At 38.4% G+C, this 20,292-nt stretch overlaps 1 protein-coding gene across 1 annotated transcript in view; it reads right to left on the bottom strand.

The window, feature by feature from the left end:
* Positions 1–20,292, bottom strand: part of LOC117344520 (probable serine/threonine-protein kinase drkD) — a 36,820-nt gene that overhangs the window by 3,409 nt on the left and 13,119 nt on the right. The window contains exons 5-13 of the mRNA XM_033907283.1: positions 19,478–19,538; positions 18,807–18,953; positions 17,278–17,473; positions 7,340–7,486; positions 5,749–5,902; positions 4,042–4,152; positions 1,335–1,404; positions 559–746; positions 154–282 (exon numbers count right to left, since the gene is read on the bottom strand). Coding sequence (XP_033763174.1) covers positions 154–282; positions 559–746; positions 1,335–1,404; positions 4,042–4,152; positions 5,749–5,902; positions 7,340–7,486; positions 17,278–17,473; positions 18,807–18,953; positions 19,478–19,538 — 1,203 coding nt within the window. The remainder of the gene's footprint in view (positions 1–153; positions 283–558; positions 747–1,334; positions 1,405–4,041; positions 4,153–5,748; positions 5,903–7,339; positions 7,487–17,277; positions 17,474–18,806; positions 18,954–19,477; positions 19,539–20,292) is intronic.

Raw genomic sequence — 20,292 nt, 5'->3', positions numbered from 1 at the left:
TACACATAAACAACATTTTTAGTGTAATGGTTGTGATTAGACTGTCGGAGTGAAGTTGAAGGCTGAGAGTTTAATTTGAGTTTTTGTTGTTTACAATATTGAATCTGAAGTGTTGAGAATTTACTACAGTGAATGGTTGTATAAAGATTATACCTGTTTAAATGAGGGTCTATGTTCGGGCTGGCTGTTCCAGCACTGCTGCATTAGAGTTGTATACTGTGGCAGTATCTGTACGTCCTGAGGAAGTTCTGGCTCGGCCCCTTCCTGTATCAGATCAGACACCTGGAAATGGTGAAGAGTTTGTAAAGGGGGTGATAAAGTCTCGGGTGACCCAAACAGTTTAAGTATAGTATAAATAGAGGTTACACAACGAGTGGTTGTTGGATATGGAATTTATTTCACACGAGTAAGTTATTTTTTAAAAGTTACAAAAGACACGAGCTTTAGCAAGTGGTATAAACTGTTAATCAACAGCTGTAATGAATAACTGATGGTCTGAGAGTTGAATAACACAGGATATTGTGGTAGAATATCCAATCAAAGTTGACAGCAGTTTACCTGTTGTTCTGATTCCACTTCATCGAACGGATCCTCCCTGGTGATAAGTTCCAACAGGATCATCCCGAAGGAGAACACGTCCGAACTTGTTGTAATGAATCCTTCAGCTTCCTTGGACGCTGGATTTTGTAGCACCTCCGGGGCGGTCCATCGTACTGACATCGGACAAGCACTGTGGTGACGCTGACCTGTATCACGATGGAAAACACATTATAATTTATACAGGTACGTGTAAGATTTTGGTTATAACATATAATTTATATTTGAAAATATAAGTGAAAACTCCCAAATTAATTTTATTCATAAAACTGGCAAATTTGACTCCAGAGGCCAACACAATTTTGTACCCTTCTCGGAAGAGAAGCCTTCTCAGAAGATCACATTCCGTTATATGTAAATCGAGTAAACCGTAAGAACATAACCCAAAACAAAGTTTTTAAGTTTTCTTAAACATGGTCGCTGCCAACTTGGAAGATAAATCTTCCAGCTTCGAGATGGAAGAGGTAGAAGATCTTCCAGAAGCAGAAGAGCTACAAATTGAGTGACCGGAAGTTATACTCTAGAAGGAGGAGAGTGCAAATCGAGTTGGCCAGTGGTGAATTTGACCCTGGCAGTATGTTTTTCTCAACAATTGTTCACTGTATTACATTATAGAACAAGCCAGGTATCTATCACATTATCCTAACACAGGTACTATATGACAGCAATTCATTGATATACTCCATATTTTATGAAATCTCACAGAACAATCATTACATTCTCGCTAAAACACTTACAGCAACAGTCCTCCGCCTTACACGCCTCCCGGAATGGTTGTATAAGTTTGATTAGGCCAAAATCTCCAACCTGTTAGGAGACAATGGTTTTAATCAAGGACAAAATAATAGTGATCAACAAAGACGACAATCAGAGTAAACAATGTAATTCGACAACAAAGATTATATTTTACATCAACATTTAAAGTTAGAGAAAAGCTATTGTTTTTTTTATTGTTTTTTCTTTTTTTGTGATACACTGTACGTGTATTTAAGATATTTTTATTTTCATCACAAATTATACCTGGTAAGTAATGCAAACATATTGATCACATGATTAATTGGGCCAGATGGGGGCCATGCTAGCTTAGAGAGCCGGCCACGTAACCTTGGGTAAAGGTCAAAGGTGCTTGGTTCGACGCCCCCTATACCCATGTTGGGTGTCTCAGGAAACTATGAAAAAGGAAACTCAGGAAAAAGCCTGTCTGGGGTGTTATAAAAAAGGAAACTCAGGAAAACGCCTGTCTGGGGTGTTATAAAAAAGGAAACTCAGGAAAACGCCTGTCTGGGGTGTTATAAAAAAGGAAACTCAGGAAAAAGCCTGTCTGGGGTGTTATAGTTGTGTCCTTGGGCAAAACACTTTACCCTTGCTCTCGATGGCAGGTGACAGGCCTCCCATATGTTGTTCAGTGGGGTAGTCACCAACTACTACAAGGAGAGCCTGCTTCAAAATGACCCTGACTGTTTTAATACAAGGCAAACACACTGGTCCAGATAAAATAACAGGGAGTGGGAGTCAAGATATTACTTTAAGAGGAAACCAGAGTACCCAGAGAAAATCTACCGAGGTCAGACAGGTGACCGCATACCTTTAATGGGTAATCAAACCTCTGTTGGCTAGGTGGTTACCTATTGTACCACCCGACCATACTATTATCAGAATACATGTTTATATATAACTCAAGCCATCTGGATCCTTTCATTGAAGTTCACAGTTTGAACCAATTGATGATAAATGTAGATTTATTAAGTTACAAATCCTTAATTGTATATAGTAGATGTTCAAGGAAAAATAAAAGCAATAAGCGAGCCGGGGCTCACATAGATATACCCCATCCTACCCTTAAAAGTCATCATGTGTGCATACAACTTCTAACCTTGACCAATGATCATCAGGATTTGTAACGGTATCTAGTGAATATGGTCTAAATCTGTCCAGGAGTTTAGGAGATAACTGGTACACAAACATTGCTCCGACAGACTCGGACATACAGGACATGTGATTACGATCACTCCCTTACAAGCATTGCTCAGACAGACATATTCAGGGATGTACAGAGAATGTGATTACGATCACCCCCTTACAAACATTGGTCCGACAGACATATTCAGGGATGTACAGAGAATGTGATTACGATCACTCCCTTACAAGCATGGCTCTGACAGACACGGACATACAGGACATGTGATTACGATCACTCCCTTACAAGCATTGCTCCGACAGACATATTCAGGGATGTACAGAGAATGTGATTACGATCACCCCCTTACAAGCATTGCTCAGACAGACATATTCAGGGATGTACAGAGAATGTGATTACGATCACCCCCTTACAAACATTGGTCCGACAGACATATTCAGGAATGTACAGAGAATGTGATTACGATCACTCCCTTACAAGCATTGCTCCGACAGACACAGACATACAGGACATGTGATTACGATCACCCCCTTACAAGCATTGCTCCGACAGACATATTCAGGAATGTACAGAGAATGTGATTACGATCTCTCCCTTACAAACATTGCTCCGACAGACATAATCAGGGATGTAGAGAGAATGTGATTACGATCTCTCCCTTACAAACATTGCTCCGACAGACATAATCAGGGATGTAGAGAGAATGTGATTACGATCTCTCTCTTACAAACATTGCTCCGACAGACATAATCAGGGATGTAGAGAGAATGTGATTACGATCTCTCTCTTACAAACATTGCTCCGACAGACATAATCAGGGATGTAGAGAGAATGTGATTACGACCACCACCTTACAAACATTCTGCTCTGATAGACACGGACATACAGGGCATGTGATTACAATCACCCCCTTACAAGCATTCTGCTCTGACAGACACGGACATACAGGGCATGTGATTACGATCACTACAAGCATTGTTCTGACAGACATGGACATACAGGACATGTGACTACAATCACTCCCTTACAAGCATTGCTCTGACAGACACGGACATACAGGACATGTGATTACGATCACCCCCTTACAAGCATTGCTCTGACAGACACGGACATACAGGGCATGTGATTACGATCACCCCCTTACAAGCATTGCTCTGACAGACACAGACATACAGGGCATGCGATTACGATCACCCCCTTACAAGCATTGCTCTGACAGACACAGACATACAGGGCATGTGATTACGATCACCCCCTTACAAGCATTGCTCTGACAGACACGGACATACAGGGCATGTGATTACGATCACCCCCTTACAAGCATTGCTCTGACAGACACGGACATACAGGGCATGTGATTACGATCACCCCCTTACAAGCATTGCTCTGACAGACACGGACATACAGGGCATGTGATTACGATCACCCCCTTACAAGCATTGCTCTGACAGACACGGACATACAGGGCATGTGATTACGATCACCCCCTTACAAAGTATTATAACACTGTTAAAGTCTGATCATACCTTGACAATACTTTTATCAGTAATAAAAATATTTGCACAGCGCAGGTCTCTGTGTAAGATGGTTGGTTTTGTAGAGTGAAGGTATGCCATACCATCAGAGGTCTGTAGACACTAAGGAATGAAAAAGAAAACGTGGTATAGACAATAAATACAGTAAAACATGTCATCTCAGAACGCCAGACTTCCAATTACTTCCATGTGTAATAGGAAGGTGTTGTATAATTGGATTGTCTTTTAACAGAGTTATCTCCCTTGGCATTATCTCTCTGTGCCCACGGATTAGGTTATGAGAACCCTGAAAAATACTCTACCTGTGCCGGGGCTCGAACTAGTGACTTTTTGCTCTCATGGCAAACATTCTACCACTAAGCTAGAGGGAAATTCCCATTAGTCTGAGGTAGTAAGGTGACCTTATACTCTCTACTTGTACACTACTCCCTCCTTCACAAAGTCTTTGCCCCCAAAAACAACCACAACCCAGGTTCTTTATCTCCAAGGAAGCCTCTGATTCTCCTATAGCTTACACTTGGAGTGGTCAACAGCACCAAATCTGTAATTGGAAGGAGTAATGAAAAATTCCCTGCTAGTTCCGGGCTTCGAACTAGCGATCTCTCGCTCTCAAGGGGCCGTGGTGGCCGAGTGGTTAAGGTGTCCCGACACTTTATCACTAGCCCTCCACCTCTGGGTTGCGAGTTCGAAACCTACGTGAGGCAGTTGCCAGGTACTGACCGTAGGCCGGTGGTTTTTCTCCGGGTACTCTGGCTTTCCTCCACCTCCAAACCTGGCACGTCCTTAAATGACCCTGGCTGTTAATAGGACGTTAAACAAAAACAAACCAAACTCTCGCTCTCAAGGCAAACATCCTACCACTAGGTTAAAGGGAAATTCACGCTAGTTTGAGCTAGTAATGTCACCTATAGTCTTGACTTTTAACGTACATGCTCATGATCTCAGGACATGTGTGTATCCCCTGTTTATCTGTTGTTATCAATTCACAAACACAACATCTGCATAACTGAATAAATCTTATATCGCCAAAGTGGTTTATACCCGCAGAAAATCCATGTACATGTAGGAGTAGGTAATGTCTGCCCCACACAAACACTTAATATGAAACAGTAGAGCAGAGGATGAATCCCGGAGCAGCATTCAGGTTAGCCCGAGTTTTCTCTGGCCCTGTCACCATGTCTGGTGTAGGGCCAGAGCGCACTACTATATGAAAACGTGGAATTCTTTGACACCATGCATTTGGTGTCGCTAAGAATCTGGTGCAAATACAATAAAATCGGGTGTGACATAACACCTACCTTACATATATGGATAAATGAGATATTTATTTACCCAAGAACACCCATTTAGTCCCACCTAGGTGTTTTATTCCGTCCGTATAGACCCTCGTTTTACGCTAGTCAAAATTTCATACTGTTGACCCGCGTCGAGTCAAGTATGAAATTTTGACTAGCGTTTTCTTTTTGCATGTTTATGTTGTACTAATCAGGAACCCGGTGTCAAATGGTACGTACCCCATCTTCGTTACTCTCTGTATCCTACAAGAGTTTATCCTTGTACTTTGTCTCCCAAGAGATGAACAATCAAGATTTTTCTCTATTGACTTTGAATACCCAACATGTTAAAATCTAATCATTGCTCGCTATTTTTATCAGATATAGAATTTTACGGTAGACTAACGGTAGCTAGCTAACTTACGATTTTGATCCTGAGTGGCCAGGTGAGAGAGGTGCCTCGATGCTGTATAAAATACTTCACACTCTCTCCATGTACAAACTCGGAAATGATGTACGGCAGTTTGTTGTCAACACACAGACCCATCATCGACACAATGTTACGATGTCGCTGACGACTGAAAGGAAAGACATGATGTTTCGGATCAGTACAACACGATCACGACAAGAAGTGACAACATTGATATTCACTCTTAGATCTTACAACCATATCAAGATCAGTACGTCTACTATCATTTTATTTTTATCTAAATGAGAAAATAAAAAATAACAAAATCTTTGCTGTTTGAATCAAAATTGTTGTGACATTGAATCTGCATTTGCATTCTACACTGGCTGTAGGTGGTACAGTCTGGGTTGACAGGTAATTTGGGGACTGTGTGTGTGTGTTGCTGTTATTTTTCTAGTTAGCCTCATATAAAATATCAAAAGAATTGTCAAAATTGTAAAGGGGAGAACATCAGACGTATGTACCCCCAGCCCCGCCCTTCTTTTCCCCTCGGACATCCAATTCCCCTGCCGTATCAACTAGTCACCTGGTATTCTAGTGACCATGAAATCTATGTATATAGGCACAACACAAGGACAATATTTTTAAATGATGAGGACAATTTCTGCCAAAACCTATCATATCCATGACTGATTTAAGTTGAGTAAGTCAGGATTGATTTCTGTCAGGATAAGCTCTTTTAATGGCAACACAAGATTTTGTATTCTCTATGTATATATATATTGTCACAATATTAGCCACTGTTTTTTTCCAAATAAAAGGGCAAGCTAATCATTTGCATATAAATATCAACAAAACACTGGATTATAACAGATACCATATTGATCCTGTAATAAGCCCCATAATTTCTTACTCAAGGTCATTGCCATGGGTAGGCTTTATATCCCCAGATAATAGAATTAAATGTGTATTACCTACGACAATAGACATGGGAGATTATAAACGAGGCATTGTCAGGTAAGTAAGCTTATTATAAAACATTGTAGCTGTGTTCTTTGTCTAAATGTCAAATCTGTTTATTCGTAAACTAAGAATACATAATATGATGTATTGATGCCTGGTTTGTATGATTTTGGATTAAATATCTACATTTCAAAATAACCAAGATGTCATATTAAATCACAAACTCATACATATTGTTGTTTGTCACCAGTCACTAAAGTGGATCTATGAGTATCAAACCACTAATTCATGATCAAGTGTCCACAAAACAAGGTTTAAACAATATTACAATATTTGAGTCCAACAAATATGTATGATTCTACAGAAATTTTTAATAACTCGAGTATTACCGTGGTGAATTTGATTTCTTTTTACATGTTAATTTTCCTGAGTAAGAAACATCAATATTATTTTGAGATATTTAAAAGATAGACCCAACGAGTTGGATCGATGGGTCCTTCGCCAGCCGTTTCATGTGATGAATTAACTCCAGGGTTTTGAATAATACAAAAAAAAAAAAAAAAAAAATCTTATATTTAAATCTTTATCCAATTATTTTTTCAATTGATTGATCACATTATTAAAGTGACAATAAATAACTCACCTCAAGAACCAGACTTCCTCCCTCAGAAATGTCAGCACCTCTGAATTGACTTGGTTAGCATGGATATTGATTGTAATTCGACTGACAGCAACCCTGGTACCATTCAAATGTCCAACATGTGTGTCCCCATAGATACCCCCTCCAAGTCTGTTAGAGAAAATAACATATCAACATGTGTGTCTATATAGACACCCCCTCCAAGTCTGTTAGAGAAAATAACATATCAATGTGTGTCTATATAGACACTCCCTCCAAGTCTGTTATAGAAAATAACATATCAACATGTGTGTCTATATAGACACCCCTCCAAGTCTGTTAGAGAAAATAACATATCAACATGTGTGTCTATATAGACACCCCTCCAAGTCTGTTAGAGAAAATAACATATCAACGTGTGTCTATATAGACACCCCTCCAAGTCTGTTAGAGAAAATAACATATTAACATGTGTCTATATAGACACCCCCTCCAAGTCTGTTAGAGAAAATAACATATCAACGTGTCTATATAGACACCCCCTCCAAGTCTGTTAGATAAAATAACATATTAACATGTGTGTCTATATAGACACCCCCTCCAAGTCTGTTAGAGAAAATAGGATCAACATGTGTGTCTATATAGACACCCCTCCAAGTCTGTTAGAGAAAATAGCATATCAACGTGTGTCTATATAGACACCCCTCCAAGTCTGTTAGAGAAAATAACATATCAACACGTGTGTCTATATAGACACCCCCTCCAAGTCTGTTAGAGAAAATAGGATCAACATGTGTGTCTATATAGACACCCCTCCAAGTCTGTTAGAGAAAATAACATATCAACGTGTGTGTCTATATAGACACCCCCTCCAAGTCTGTTAGAGAAAATAGTATATCAACATGTGTGTCTATATAGACACCCCCTCCAAGTCTGTTAGAGAATATAGATAATCAACGTGTGTGTCTATATAGACACCCCCTCCAAGTCTGTTAGAGAAAATAACATATCAATGTGTGTCTATATAGACACCCCCTCCAAGTCTGTTAGAGAAAATAGTATATCAATGTGTGTCTATATAGACACCCCCTCCAAGTCTGTTAGAGAAAATAACATATCAACGTGTGTGTCTATATAGACACCCCCTCCAAGTCTGTTAGAGAAAATAACATCAATGTGTGTCTATATAGACACCCCCTCCAAGTCTGTTAGAGAAAATAACATAACATGTGTGTCTATATAGACACCCCCTCCAAGTCTGTTAGAGAAAATAGCATATCAATGTGTGTCTATATAGACACCCCCTCCAAGTCTGTTATAGAAAATAGCATATCAACATGTGTGTCTATATAGACACCCCTCCAAGTCTGTTAGAGAAAATAACATATCAATGTGTGTCTATATAGACACCCCTCCAAGTCTGTTAGAGAAAATAACATATCAACATGTGTGTCTATATAGACACCCCCTCCAAGTCTGTTAGAGAAAATAACATCAATGTGTGTCTATATAGACACCCCCTCCAAGTCTGTTAGAGAAAATAACATATCAACATGTGTGTCTATATAGACACCCCTCCAAGTCTGTTAGAGAAAATAACATATCAATGTGTGTCTATATAGACACCCCTCCAAGTCTGTTAGAGAAAATAACATATCAACATGTGTGTCTATATAGACACCCCCTCCAAGTCTGTTAGAGAAAATAACATATCAATGTGTGTCTATATAGACACCCCCTCCAAGTCTGTTAGAGAAAATAACATATCAATGTGTGTCTATATAGACACCCCTCCCAGTCTGTTAGAGAAAATAACATATCAACATGTGTGTCTATATAGACACCCCCTCCAAGTCTGTTAGAGAAAATAACATCAATGTGTGTCTATATAGACACCCCCTCCAAGTCTGTTAGAGAAAATAACATATCAACTGTGTGTCTATATAGACACCCCCTCCAAGTCTGTTAGAGAAAATAACATATCAACATGTGTGTCTATATAGACACCCCCTCCAAGTCTGTTAGAGAAAATAACATATCAATGTGTGTCTATATAGACACCCCCTCCAAGTCTGTTAGAGAAAATAACATATCAACATGTGTGTCTATATAGACACCCCCTCCAAGTCTGTTAGAGAAAATAACATATCAATGTTTGTCTATATAGACACCCCCTCCATGTCTGTTAGAGAAAATAACATATCAATGTGTGTCTATATAGACACCCCCTCTAAGTCTGTTAGAGAAAATAACATATCAACGTGTCTATATAGACACCTCCTCCAAGTCTGTTAGAGAAAATAACATATCAACATGTGTGTCTATATAGACACCCCCTCCAAGTCTGTTAGAGAAAATAACATATCAACGTGTCTATATAGACACCCCTCCAAGTCTGTTAGAGAAAATAACATCAATGTGTGTCTATATAGACACCCCCTCCAAGTCTGTTAGAGAAAATAACATCAATGTGTGTCTATATAGACACCCCCTCCAAGTCTGTTAGAGAAAATAACATCAATGTGTGTCTATATAGACACCCCCTCCAAGTCTGTTAGAGAAAATAACATATCAACATGTGTGTCTATATAGACACCCCCTCCAAGTCTGTTAGAGAAAAAAACATTCAAGGTGGTCTAATAGACCCCCTCCAAGCTGTTAGAGAAAATAACATCATTTGCATTAAAAACCCCCCCCAAGTTGGTAGAAAAAAACATCAATGGTGTTTAAGACCCCCCCCAAAGCTTTTTAGGAAAAAAAAATTCAACATGGGTCAATAGACACCCCCTCCAAGCGTTAGAAAAAAACATTCAATGGGGGTCTATAAAACGCCCCCCAATTGTTAAAAAAATAAAACAATGTTGTCTTAAGACACCCCCCAAGTCTTTAGAAAAATATAATAACAGTTGTCTCAAAAAACCCCCCCAAATTGTTAAAAAATAACATTAAACGGTCTATATGACACCCCTCCTTTGTTAGAAAAAAACATAAACAGGGTTTTCTATAAAAACCCCCCCCAATTTGTTAGGAAAATACATAAAACAGTGGTCTATATAGCCCCCCCTCCAAGTTGTTAAAAAAATAACATATCAATGTTTTTTAAGACACCCCCTCCAAGTCTGTTAGAGAAAATAACATATCAACGTGTCTATATAGACACCCCTCCAAGTCTGTTAGAGAAAATAACATATCAACGTGTGTGTCTATATAGACACCCCCTCCAAGTCTGTTAGAGAAAATAACATATCAACGTGTCTATATAGACACCCCTCCAAGTCTGTTAGAGAAAATAACATCAATGTGTGTCTATATAGACACCCCCTCCAAGTCTGTTAGAGAAAATAACATCAATGTGTGTCTATATAGACACCCCCTCCAAGTCTGTTAGAGAAAATAACATATCAACATGTGTGTCTATATAGACACCCCCTCCAAGTCTGTTAGAGAAAATAACATATCAACGTGTGTGTCTATATAGACACCCCTCCAAGTCTGTTAGAGAAAATAACATCAATGTGTGTCTATATAGACACCCCTTCCAAGTCTGTTAGAGAAAATAACATCAATGTGTGTCTATATAGACACCCCATCCAAGTCTGTTAGAGAAAATAACATATCAACATGTGTGTCTATATAGACACCCCCTCCAAGTCTGTTAGAGAAAATAACATATCAATGTGTGTCTATATAGACACCCCCTCCAAGTCTGTTAGAGAAAATAACATATCAATGTGTGTCTATATAGACACCCCCTCCAAGTCTGTTAGAGAAAATAGTATATCAACATGTGTGTCTCCATAGACATCCCCTCCAAGTCTGTTAGAGAAAATAACATATCAACGTGTCTATATAGACACCCCCTCCAAGTCTGTTAGAGAAAATAACACATGAACATGTGTGTCTATATAGACACCCCTCCAAGTCTGTTAGAGAAAATAGCATATCAACATGTGTGTCTATATAGACACCCCCTCCAAGTCTGTTAGAGAAAATAACATATCAATGTGTGTCTATAGACACCCCCTCCAAGTCTGTTAGAGAAAATAACATATCAACATGTGTGTCTATATAGACACCCCTCCAAGTCTGTTAGAGAAAATAATATATCAACATGTGTGTCTATATAGACACCCCCTCCAAGTCTGTTAGAGAAAATAACATATCAACATGTGTGTCTCTATAGACACCCCCTCCAAGTCTGTTAGAGAAAATAACATATCAACATGTGTGTCTATATAGACACCCCCTCCAAGTCTGTTAGAGAAAATAGTATATCAACATGTGTGTCTATATAGACACCCCCTCCAAGTCTGTTAGAGAAAATAACATATCAACACGTGTGTCTATATAGACACCCCCTCAAAGTCTGTTAGAGAAAATAACATCAATGTGTGTCTATATAGACACCCCTCCAAGTCTGTTAGAGAAAATAACATATTAACATGTGTCTATATAGACACCCCCTCCAAGTCTGTTAGAGAAAATAGTATATCAACATGTGTGTCTATATAGACACCCCCTCCAAGTCTGTTAGAGAAAATAACATATCAACACGTGTGTCTATATAGACACCCCCTCAAAGTCTGTTAGAGAAAATAACATCAATGTGTGTCTATATAGACACCCCTCCAAGTCTGTTAGAGAAAATAACATATTAACATGTGTGTCTATATAGACACCCCCTCCAAGTCTGTTAGAGAAAATAACATCAATGTGTGTCTATATAGACACCCCCTCCAAGTCTGTTAGAGAAAATAACATCAATTTGTGTCTATATAGACACCCCCTCAAAGTCTGTTAGAGAAAATAACATATCAATGTGTGTCTATATAGACACCCCCTCCAAGTCTGTTAGAGAAAATAACATATCAATGTGTGTCTATATAGACACCCCCTCCAAGTCTGTTAGAGAAAATAACATATCAACATGTGTGTCTATATAGACACCCCCTCCAAGTCTGTTAGAGAAAATAACATATCAACATGTGTGTCTATATAGACACCCCCTCCAAGTCTGTTAGAGAAAATAACATCAATGTGTGTCTATATAGACACCCCCTCCAAGTCTGTTAGAGAAAATAACATATCAACGTGTGTCTATATAGACACCCCCTCCAAGTCTGTTAGAGAAAATAACATATCAATGTGTGTCTATATAGACACCCCCTCCAAGTCTGTTAGAGAAAATAACATATCAATGTGTGTCTATATAGACACCCCTCCATGTCTGTTAGAGAAAATAACATATCAACATGTGTGTCTATATAGACACCCCCTCCAAGTCTGTTAGAGAAAATAACATCAATGTGTGTCTATATAGACACCCCCTCCAAGTCTGTTAGAGAAAATAACATATCAATGTGTGTCTATATAGACACCCCCTCCAAGTCTGTTAGAGAAAATAACATATCAATGTGTGTCTATATAGACACCCCCTCCAAGTCTGTTAGAGAAAATAACATATCAATGTGTGTCTATATAGACACCCCCTCCAAGTCTGTTAGAGAAAATAACATATCAATGTGTGTCTATATAGACACCCCCTCTAAGTCTGTTAGAGAAAATAACATATCAATGTGTGTCTATATAGACACCCCCTCCAAGTCTGTTAGAGAAAATAACATATCAATGTGTGTCTATATAGACACCCCCCTCCAAGTCTGTTAGAGAAAATAACATATCAATGTGTGTCTATATAGACACCCCCTCCAAGTCTGTTAGAGAAAATAACATATCAACGTGTGTGTCTATATAGACACCCCCTCCAAGTCTGTTAGAGAAAATAACATATCAACGTGTGTGTCTATATAGACACCTCCTCCAAGTCTGTTAGAGAAAATAACATATCAACATGTGTGTCTATATAGACACCCCCTCCAAGTCTGTTAGAGAAAATAACATATCAATGTGTGTCTATATAGACACCCCCTCCAAGTCTGTTAGAGAAAATAACATATCAATGTGTGTCTATATAGACACCCCTCCAAGTCTGTTAGAGAAAATAACATATCAACATGTGTGTCTATATAGACACCCCCTCCAAGTCTGTTAGAGAAAATAACATATCAATGTGTGTCTATATAGACACCCCTCCAAGTCTGTTAGAGAAAATAACATATCAACATGTGTGTCTATATAGACACCCCTCCAAGTCTGTTAGAGAAAATAACATATCAACGTGTGTGTCTATATAGACACCCCTCCAAGTCTGTTAGAGAAAATAACATATCAATGTGTGTCTATATAGACACCCCCTCCAAGTCTGTTAGAGAAAATAACATATTAACATGTGTGTCTATATAGACACCCCCTCCAAGTCTGTTAGAGAAAATAACATATCAATGTGTGTCTATATAGACACCCCCTCCAAGTCTGTTAGAGAAAATAACATATCAATGTGTGTCTATATAGACACCCCCTCCAAGTCTGTTAGAGAAAATAACATCAATGTGTGTCTATATAGACACCCCCTCCAAGTCTGTTAGAGAAAATAACATATCAATGTGTGTCTCTATATAGACACCCCCTCCAAGTCTGTTAGAGAAAATAACATATAAACATGTGTGTCTATATAGACACCCCCTCCAAGTCTGTTAGAGAAAATAACATATCAACGTGTCTATATAGACACCCCCTCCAAGTCTGTTAGAGAAAATAGTATATCAACATGTGTGTCTATATAGACACCCCCTCCAAGTCTGTTAGAGAAAATAACATATCAACATGTGTGTCTATATAGACACCCCCTCCAAGTCTGTTAGAGAAAATAACATATCAACATGTGTGTCTATATAGACACCCCCTCCAAGTCTGTTATAGAAAATAACATATCAATGTGTGTCTATATAGACACCCCCTCCAAGTCTGTTAGAGAAAATAACATATTAATGTGTGTCTATATAGACACCCCCTCCAAGTCTGCTAGAGAAAATAACATATCAATGTGTGTCTATATAGACACCCCCTCCAAGTCTGTTAGAGAAAATAACATCAATGTGTGTCTATATAGACACCCCCTCCAAGTCTGTTAGAGAAAATAACATATCAATGTGTGTCTATATAGACACCCCCTCCAAGTCTGTTAGAGAAAATAACATATAAACATGTGTGTCTATATAGACACCCCCTCCAAGTCTGTTAGAGAAAATAACATATCAACGTGTCTATATAGACACCCCCTCCAAGTCTGTTAGAGAAAATAACATATCAACATGTGTGTCTATATAGACACCCCCCTCCAAGTCTGTTAGAGAAAATAACATATCAACATGTGTGTCTATATAGACACCCCCTCCAAGTCTGTTATAGAAAATAACATATCAATGTGTGTCTATATAGACACCCCCTCCAAGTCTGTTAGAGAAAATAGTATATCAACATGTGTGTCTATATAGACACCCCCTCCAAGTCTGTTAGAGAAAATAACATATCAATGTGTGTCTATATAGACACCCCCTCCAAGTCTGTTAGAGAAAATAACATATCAACATGTGTGTCTATATAGACACCCCCTCCAAGTCTGTTAGAGAAAATAACATATCAATGTGTGTCTATATAGACACCCCCTCCAAGTCTGTTATAGAAAATAACATATCAACATGTGTGTCTATATAGACACCCCCTCCAAGTCTGTTAGAGAAAATAACATATCAACATGTGTGTCTATATAGACACCCCCTCCAAGTCTGTTAGAGAAAATAACATATCAACATGTGTGTCTATATAGACACCCCCTCCAAGTCTGTTAGAGAAAATAACATATCAACATGTGTGTCTATATAGACACCCCCTCCAAGTCTGTTAGAGAAAATAGTATATCAACGTGTGTCTATATAGACACCCCCTCCAAGTCTGTTAGAGAAAATAGTATATCAACGTGTGTGTCTATATAGACACCCCCTCCAAGTCTGTTAGAGAAAATAACATATCAATGTGTGTGTCTATATAGACACCCCTCCAAGTCTGTTAGAGAAAATAACATATCAACATGTGTGTCTATATAGACACCCCCCTCCAAGTCTGTTAGAGAAAATAACATATCAATGTGTGTCTATATAGACACCCCCTCCAAGTCTGTTAGAGAAAATAACATATCAACATGTGTGTCTATATAGACACCCCCTCCAAGTCTGTTAGAGAAAATAACATATCAATGTGTGTCTATATAGACACCCCCTCCAAGTCTGTTAGAGAATACAGTATATCAACGTGTGTGTATATATAGACACCCCCTCCAAGTCTGTTAGAGAATACAGTATATCAACATGTGTGTCTATATAGACACCCCCTCCAAGTCTGTTAGAGAAAATAACATATCAACATGTGTGTCTATATAGACACCCCCTCCAAGTCTGTTAGAGAAAATAACATATCAATGTGTGTCTATATAGACACCCCCTCCAAGTCTGTTAGAGAATACAGTATATCAACGTGTGTGTATATATAGACACCCCCTCCAAGTCTGTTAGAGAATACAGTATATCAACATGTGTGTCTATATAGACACCCCCTCCAAGTCTGTTAGAGAAAATAACATATCAATGTGTGTCTATATAGACACCCCCTCCAAGTCTGTTAGAGAATACAGTATATCAACGTGTGTGTATATATAGACACCCCCTCCAAGTCTGTTAGAGAATACAGTATATCAACATGTGTGTCTATATAGACACCCCCTCCAAGTCTGTTAGAGAAAATAACATATCAACATGTGTGTCTATATAGACACCCCCTCCAAGTCTGTTAGAGAAAATAACATATCAATGTGTGTCTATATAGACACCCCCTCCAAGTCTGTTAGAGAATACAGTATATCAACGTGTGTGTATATATAGACACCCCCTCCAAATCTGTTAGAGAAAATAACATCAATGTGTGTCTATATAGACACACCTCCAAGTCTGTTAGAGAAAATAACATATCAATGTGTGTGTCTATATAGACACCCCCTCCAAGTCTGTTAGAGAATATAGATAATCAACGTGTGTGTCTATATAGACACCCCCTCCAAGTCTGTTATAGAAAATAACATATCAACATGTGTCTATATAGACACCCCCTCCAAGTCTGTTAGAGAAAATAACATATCAATGTGTGTGTCTATATAGACACCCCTCCAAGTCTGTTAGAGAATATAGATAATCAACGTGTGTGTATATATAGACACCCCCTCCAAGTCTGTTAGAGAATATAGTATATCAACGTGTGTGTATATATAGACACCCCCTCCAAGTCTGTTAGAGAAAATAACATCAATGTGTGTCTATATAGACACCCCCTCCAAGTCTGTTAGAGAAAATAACATATCAACATGTGTGTCTATATAGACACCCCCTCTAAGTCTGTTAGAGAAAATAGCATATCAACATGTGTGTCTATATAGACACCCCCTCCAAGTCTGTTAGAGAAAATAACATATCAATGTGTGTGTCTATATAGACACCCCCTCCAAGTCTGTTAGAGAAAATAACATATCAATGTGTGTCTATATAGACACCCCCTCCAAGTCTGTTAGAGAAAATAACATATCAATGTGTGTGTCTATATAGACACCCCCTCCAAGTCTGTTAGAGAAAATAACATATCAATGTGTGTCTATATAGACACCCCCTCCAAGTCTGTTAGAGAAAATAACATATCAATGTGTGTCTATATAGACACCCCCTCCAAGTCTGTTAGAGAAAATAGTATATCAACATGTGTGTCTATAGACACCCCCTCCAAGTCTGTTAGAGAAAACAAACTGTTATCACCTAAAACTGGTTTTCAACTTAACAAAATTTGAAAAAAAAAAAAAATTGAACTGGTTCTTGTGAACATGACACACCTACTACAAAATCTCCTTGTTTATGATGTGGGATGTTTGATTATTTCTCACCCTGTACCATATAAAATGATCACATTATAAGAATAATACTTTTGCCCTTTACTCATATCAGGACCTACAGAAATATGACCCATACCTCTGAGCCAATTCTAATTCCTGACTTGGAATAACACAGTCGTCCAATACTGGGATGAGGAACTTCTTCTCCGCTTTGGAACTGTCTAGTTCATAGTCGCGGAAGGCTGAGGGTCGGGCTCCATCAGATATCCTGCCGTCCATTTTCTGTTCAATACTACCCAACTGGTACTGAATAATAGCCGGCTGTTGTATACCTGTAATAAAAGTGATTCTCATCAATAAAACACATAGATATACCACCACCCCCCTCATCAATAGAATAAATTTATCAATAGATATACCCCCCACCCTCTCATCAATAAAATCAATCTGTCCCTGGGTCACATAGATATACCACCACCCCCCTCATCAATAAAATAAATTTATCAATAGATATACCCCTACCCCCTCATCAATAAAATCAATCTGTCCCTGGGTCACAAAGATACACCTCCACTCCCCTCATCAATAAAATCAATCTGTCCAGGGGCTCACATAGATACCTCCACCCCCCTCATCAATAAAATCAATCTGTCCCTGGGTCACAAAGATACACCTCCACTCCCCTCATCAATAAAATCAATCTGTCCAGGGGCTCACATAGATACCTCCACCCCCCTCATCAATAAAATCAATCTGTCCCTGGGTCACAAAGATACACCTCCACTCCCCTCATCAATAAAATCAATCTGTCCAGGGGCTCACATAGATACCTCCACCCCCCTCATCAATAAAATCAATCTGTCCCTGGGTCACAAAGATACACCTCCACTCCCCTCATCAATAAAATCAATCTGTCCAGGGGCTCACATAGATACCTCCACCCCCCTCATCAATAAAATCAATCTGTCCCTGGGTCACAAAGATACACCTCCACCCCCCTCATCAATAAAATCAATCTGTCCCTGGGTCACAAAGATATACCTCCACTCCCCTCATCAATAAAATCAATCTGTCCAGGGGCTCACATAGATACCTCCACCCCCCTCATCAATAAAATCAATCTGTCCCTGGGTCACAAAGATATACCTCCACTCCCCTCATCAATAAAATCAATCTGTCCCTGGGTCACAAAGATATACCTCCACCCCCCTCATCAATAAAATCAATCTGTCCAGGGGCTCACATAGATACCTCCACCCCCCTCATCAATAAAATCAATCTGTCCCTGGGTCACAAAGATACACCTCCACTCCCCTCATCAATAAAATCAATCTGTCCAGGGGCTCACATAGATACCTCCACCCCCCTCATCAATAAAATCAATCTGTCCCTGGGTCACAAAGATACACCTCCACTCCCCTCATCAATAAAATCAATCTGTCCCTGGGTCACAAAGATATACCTCCACCCCCCTCATCAATAAAATCAATCTGTCCCTAGGTCACAAAGATATACCCCCACTCCCCTCATCAATAAAATACATAGGGGCCAGGTTAGGGGGTAATCTGTTACATTACTGATGAGAGATGATATTTACCTGGTAGTTTGGAATAGAACTGAAGGTGAGGGTAATCTGTTACATTACTGATGAGAGATGATATTTACCTGGTAGTTTGGAATAGAACTGAAGGTGCGTTCGCTTCACATAACACATGACACCGACACCACTGGCCAGTAGTAAGACCCCCAGGTTGACTATTACAATCACCAAGAGTTTAGAAATGTCTGCCTTAGGAGAATCTGGCGGCAGTTCTGAAACAGAAACAAACACAAAAACAGATTAATGAGTATACTAAACCTACATGTTATCAATACATTACATACAATACAATATTATACAAAAATTGAATCGAATACAATCTATTTTATTAAAGTGTCACAAATTAATACATGTGTAGCACGAGTGGAAAATATCAAAATATTAGTCACACTCGTGAAATATATTTGGTATTACTGAAGACACTGGTAGATGTCCTCTATATGTGAAGTTAAAACACAGGCACCTGTTACATATATACAATATATAATTATATAAAGTTAAAACACAGGCACCTGTTACATATCTACAATATATAATTATATAAAGTTAAAACACAGGCACCTGTTACATATATACAATATATAATTATATGATGTTAAAACACAGGCACCTGTGTTACATATATACAATATATAATTATATAATTATTATTATTTTCAATTTACACCAGAATTTTATATGTATAGCAACATTGCAATACAATTTCAATGTGTTGTATATCATTTGTTTGTATTACCTGATGGTAGGCCATTTACACAGGCGTTTGGACAGCAGCACAGATGGTGGAGTTCTGCAGACTATAAATTATGTATTTATACTGTACCACCATTACTGCTATATTTCAAAATTTACAAGTGTGACTTTTTTTACATATCTTACAGAAGTCTATAGCTCTGTTCTTCCATTTTTGCTTTCCCCAACAAAAGTATTACCCTTTTTTTATTTTTTAACTTTTACCCGAAGAAAAAACGAAATGGTAATCAACTGAAAATTTTATCAAATTATACAAAAATTTTAGTATTCAGATTTAACATGTAAATAATGCTAAAACATTGACTTTTCACTTCAAGTCTGTGTTAATGGGCGAGCTTATTGTAAGACAAGAAAATAGCATTTGTAATTAATATTTCTACTGACCTAAAATCTAATGATTTGTCTGAAGCTTATTGCCAAAAATGCTTATTGTCAGAGATGGGATTTAATTGTCAGAGATGGAATTTAATTGTCAGAAGGAATTTATAATTGTCAGAAATAGGATTTAATTGTCAGAGATGGGATTAAATTGTCAGATATGGGATTTAATTGTCAGAGATGGGATTTCATTGTCAGAGATGGGATTTCATTGTCAGAGATGGGATTTCTTTGTCAGAGATGGGATTTAATTGTCAGAGATGGGATTTCATTGTCAGAGATGGGATTTCATTGTCAGAGATGGGATTTCATTGTCAGAGATGGGATTTCTTTGTCAGAGATGGGATTTAATTGTCAGAGATGGGATTTCTTTGTCAGATATGGGATTTCTTTGTCAGAGATGGGATTTCTTTGTCAGAT

This window comes from Pecten maximus, chromosome 16 (genome assembly GCF_902652985.1).
Source record: "Pecten maximus chromosome 16, xPecMax1.1, whole genome shotgun sequence".
NCBI classification, from domain to species: Eukaryota; Metazoa; Mollusca; class Bivalvia; order Pectinida; family Pectinidae; genus Pecten; species Pecten maximus.
The sequence above is the reverse complement of the archived record's forward strand: the minus strand, read 5'-3'. Positions and strand labels throughout refer to the sequence as shown.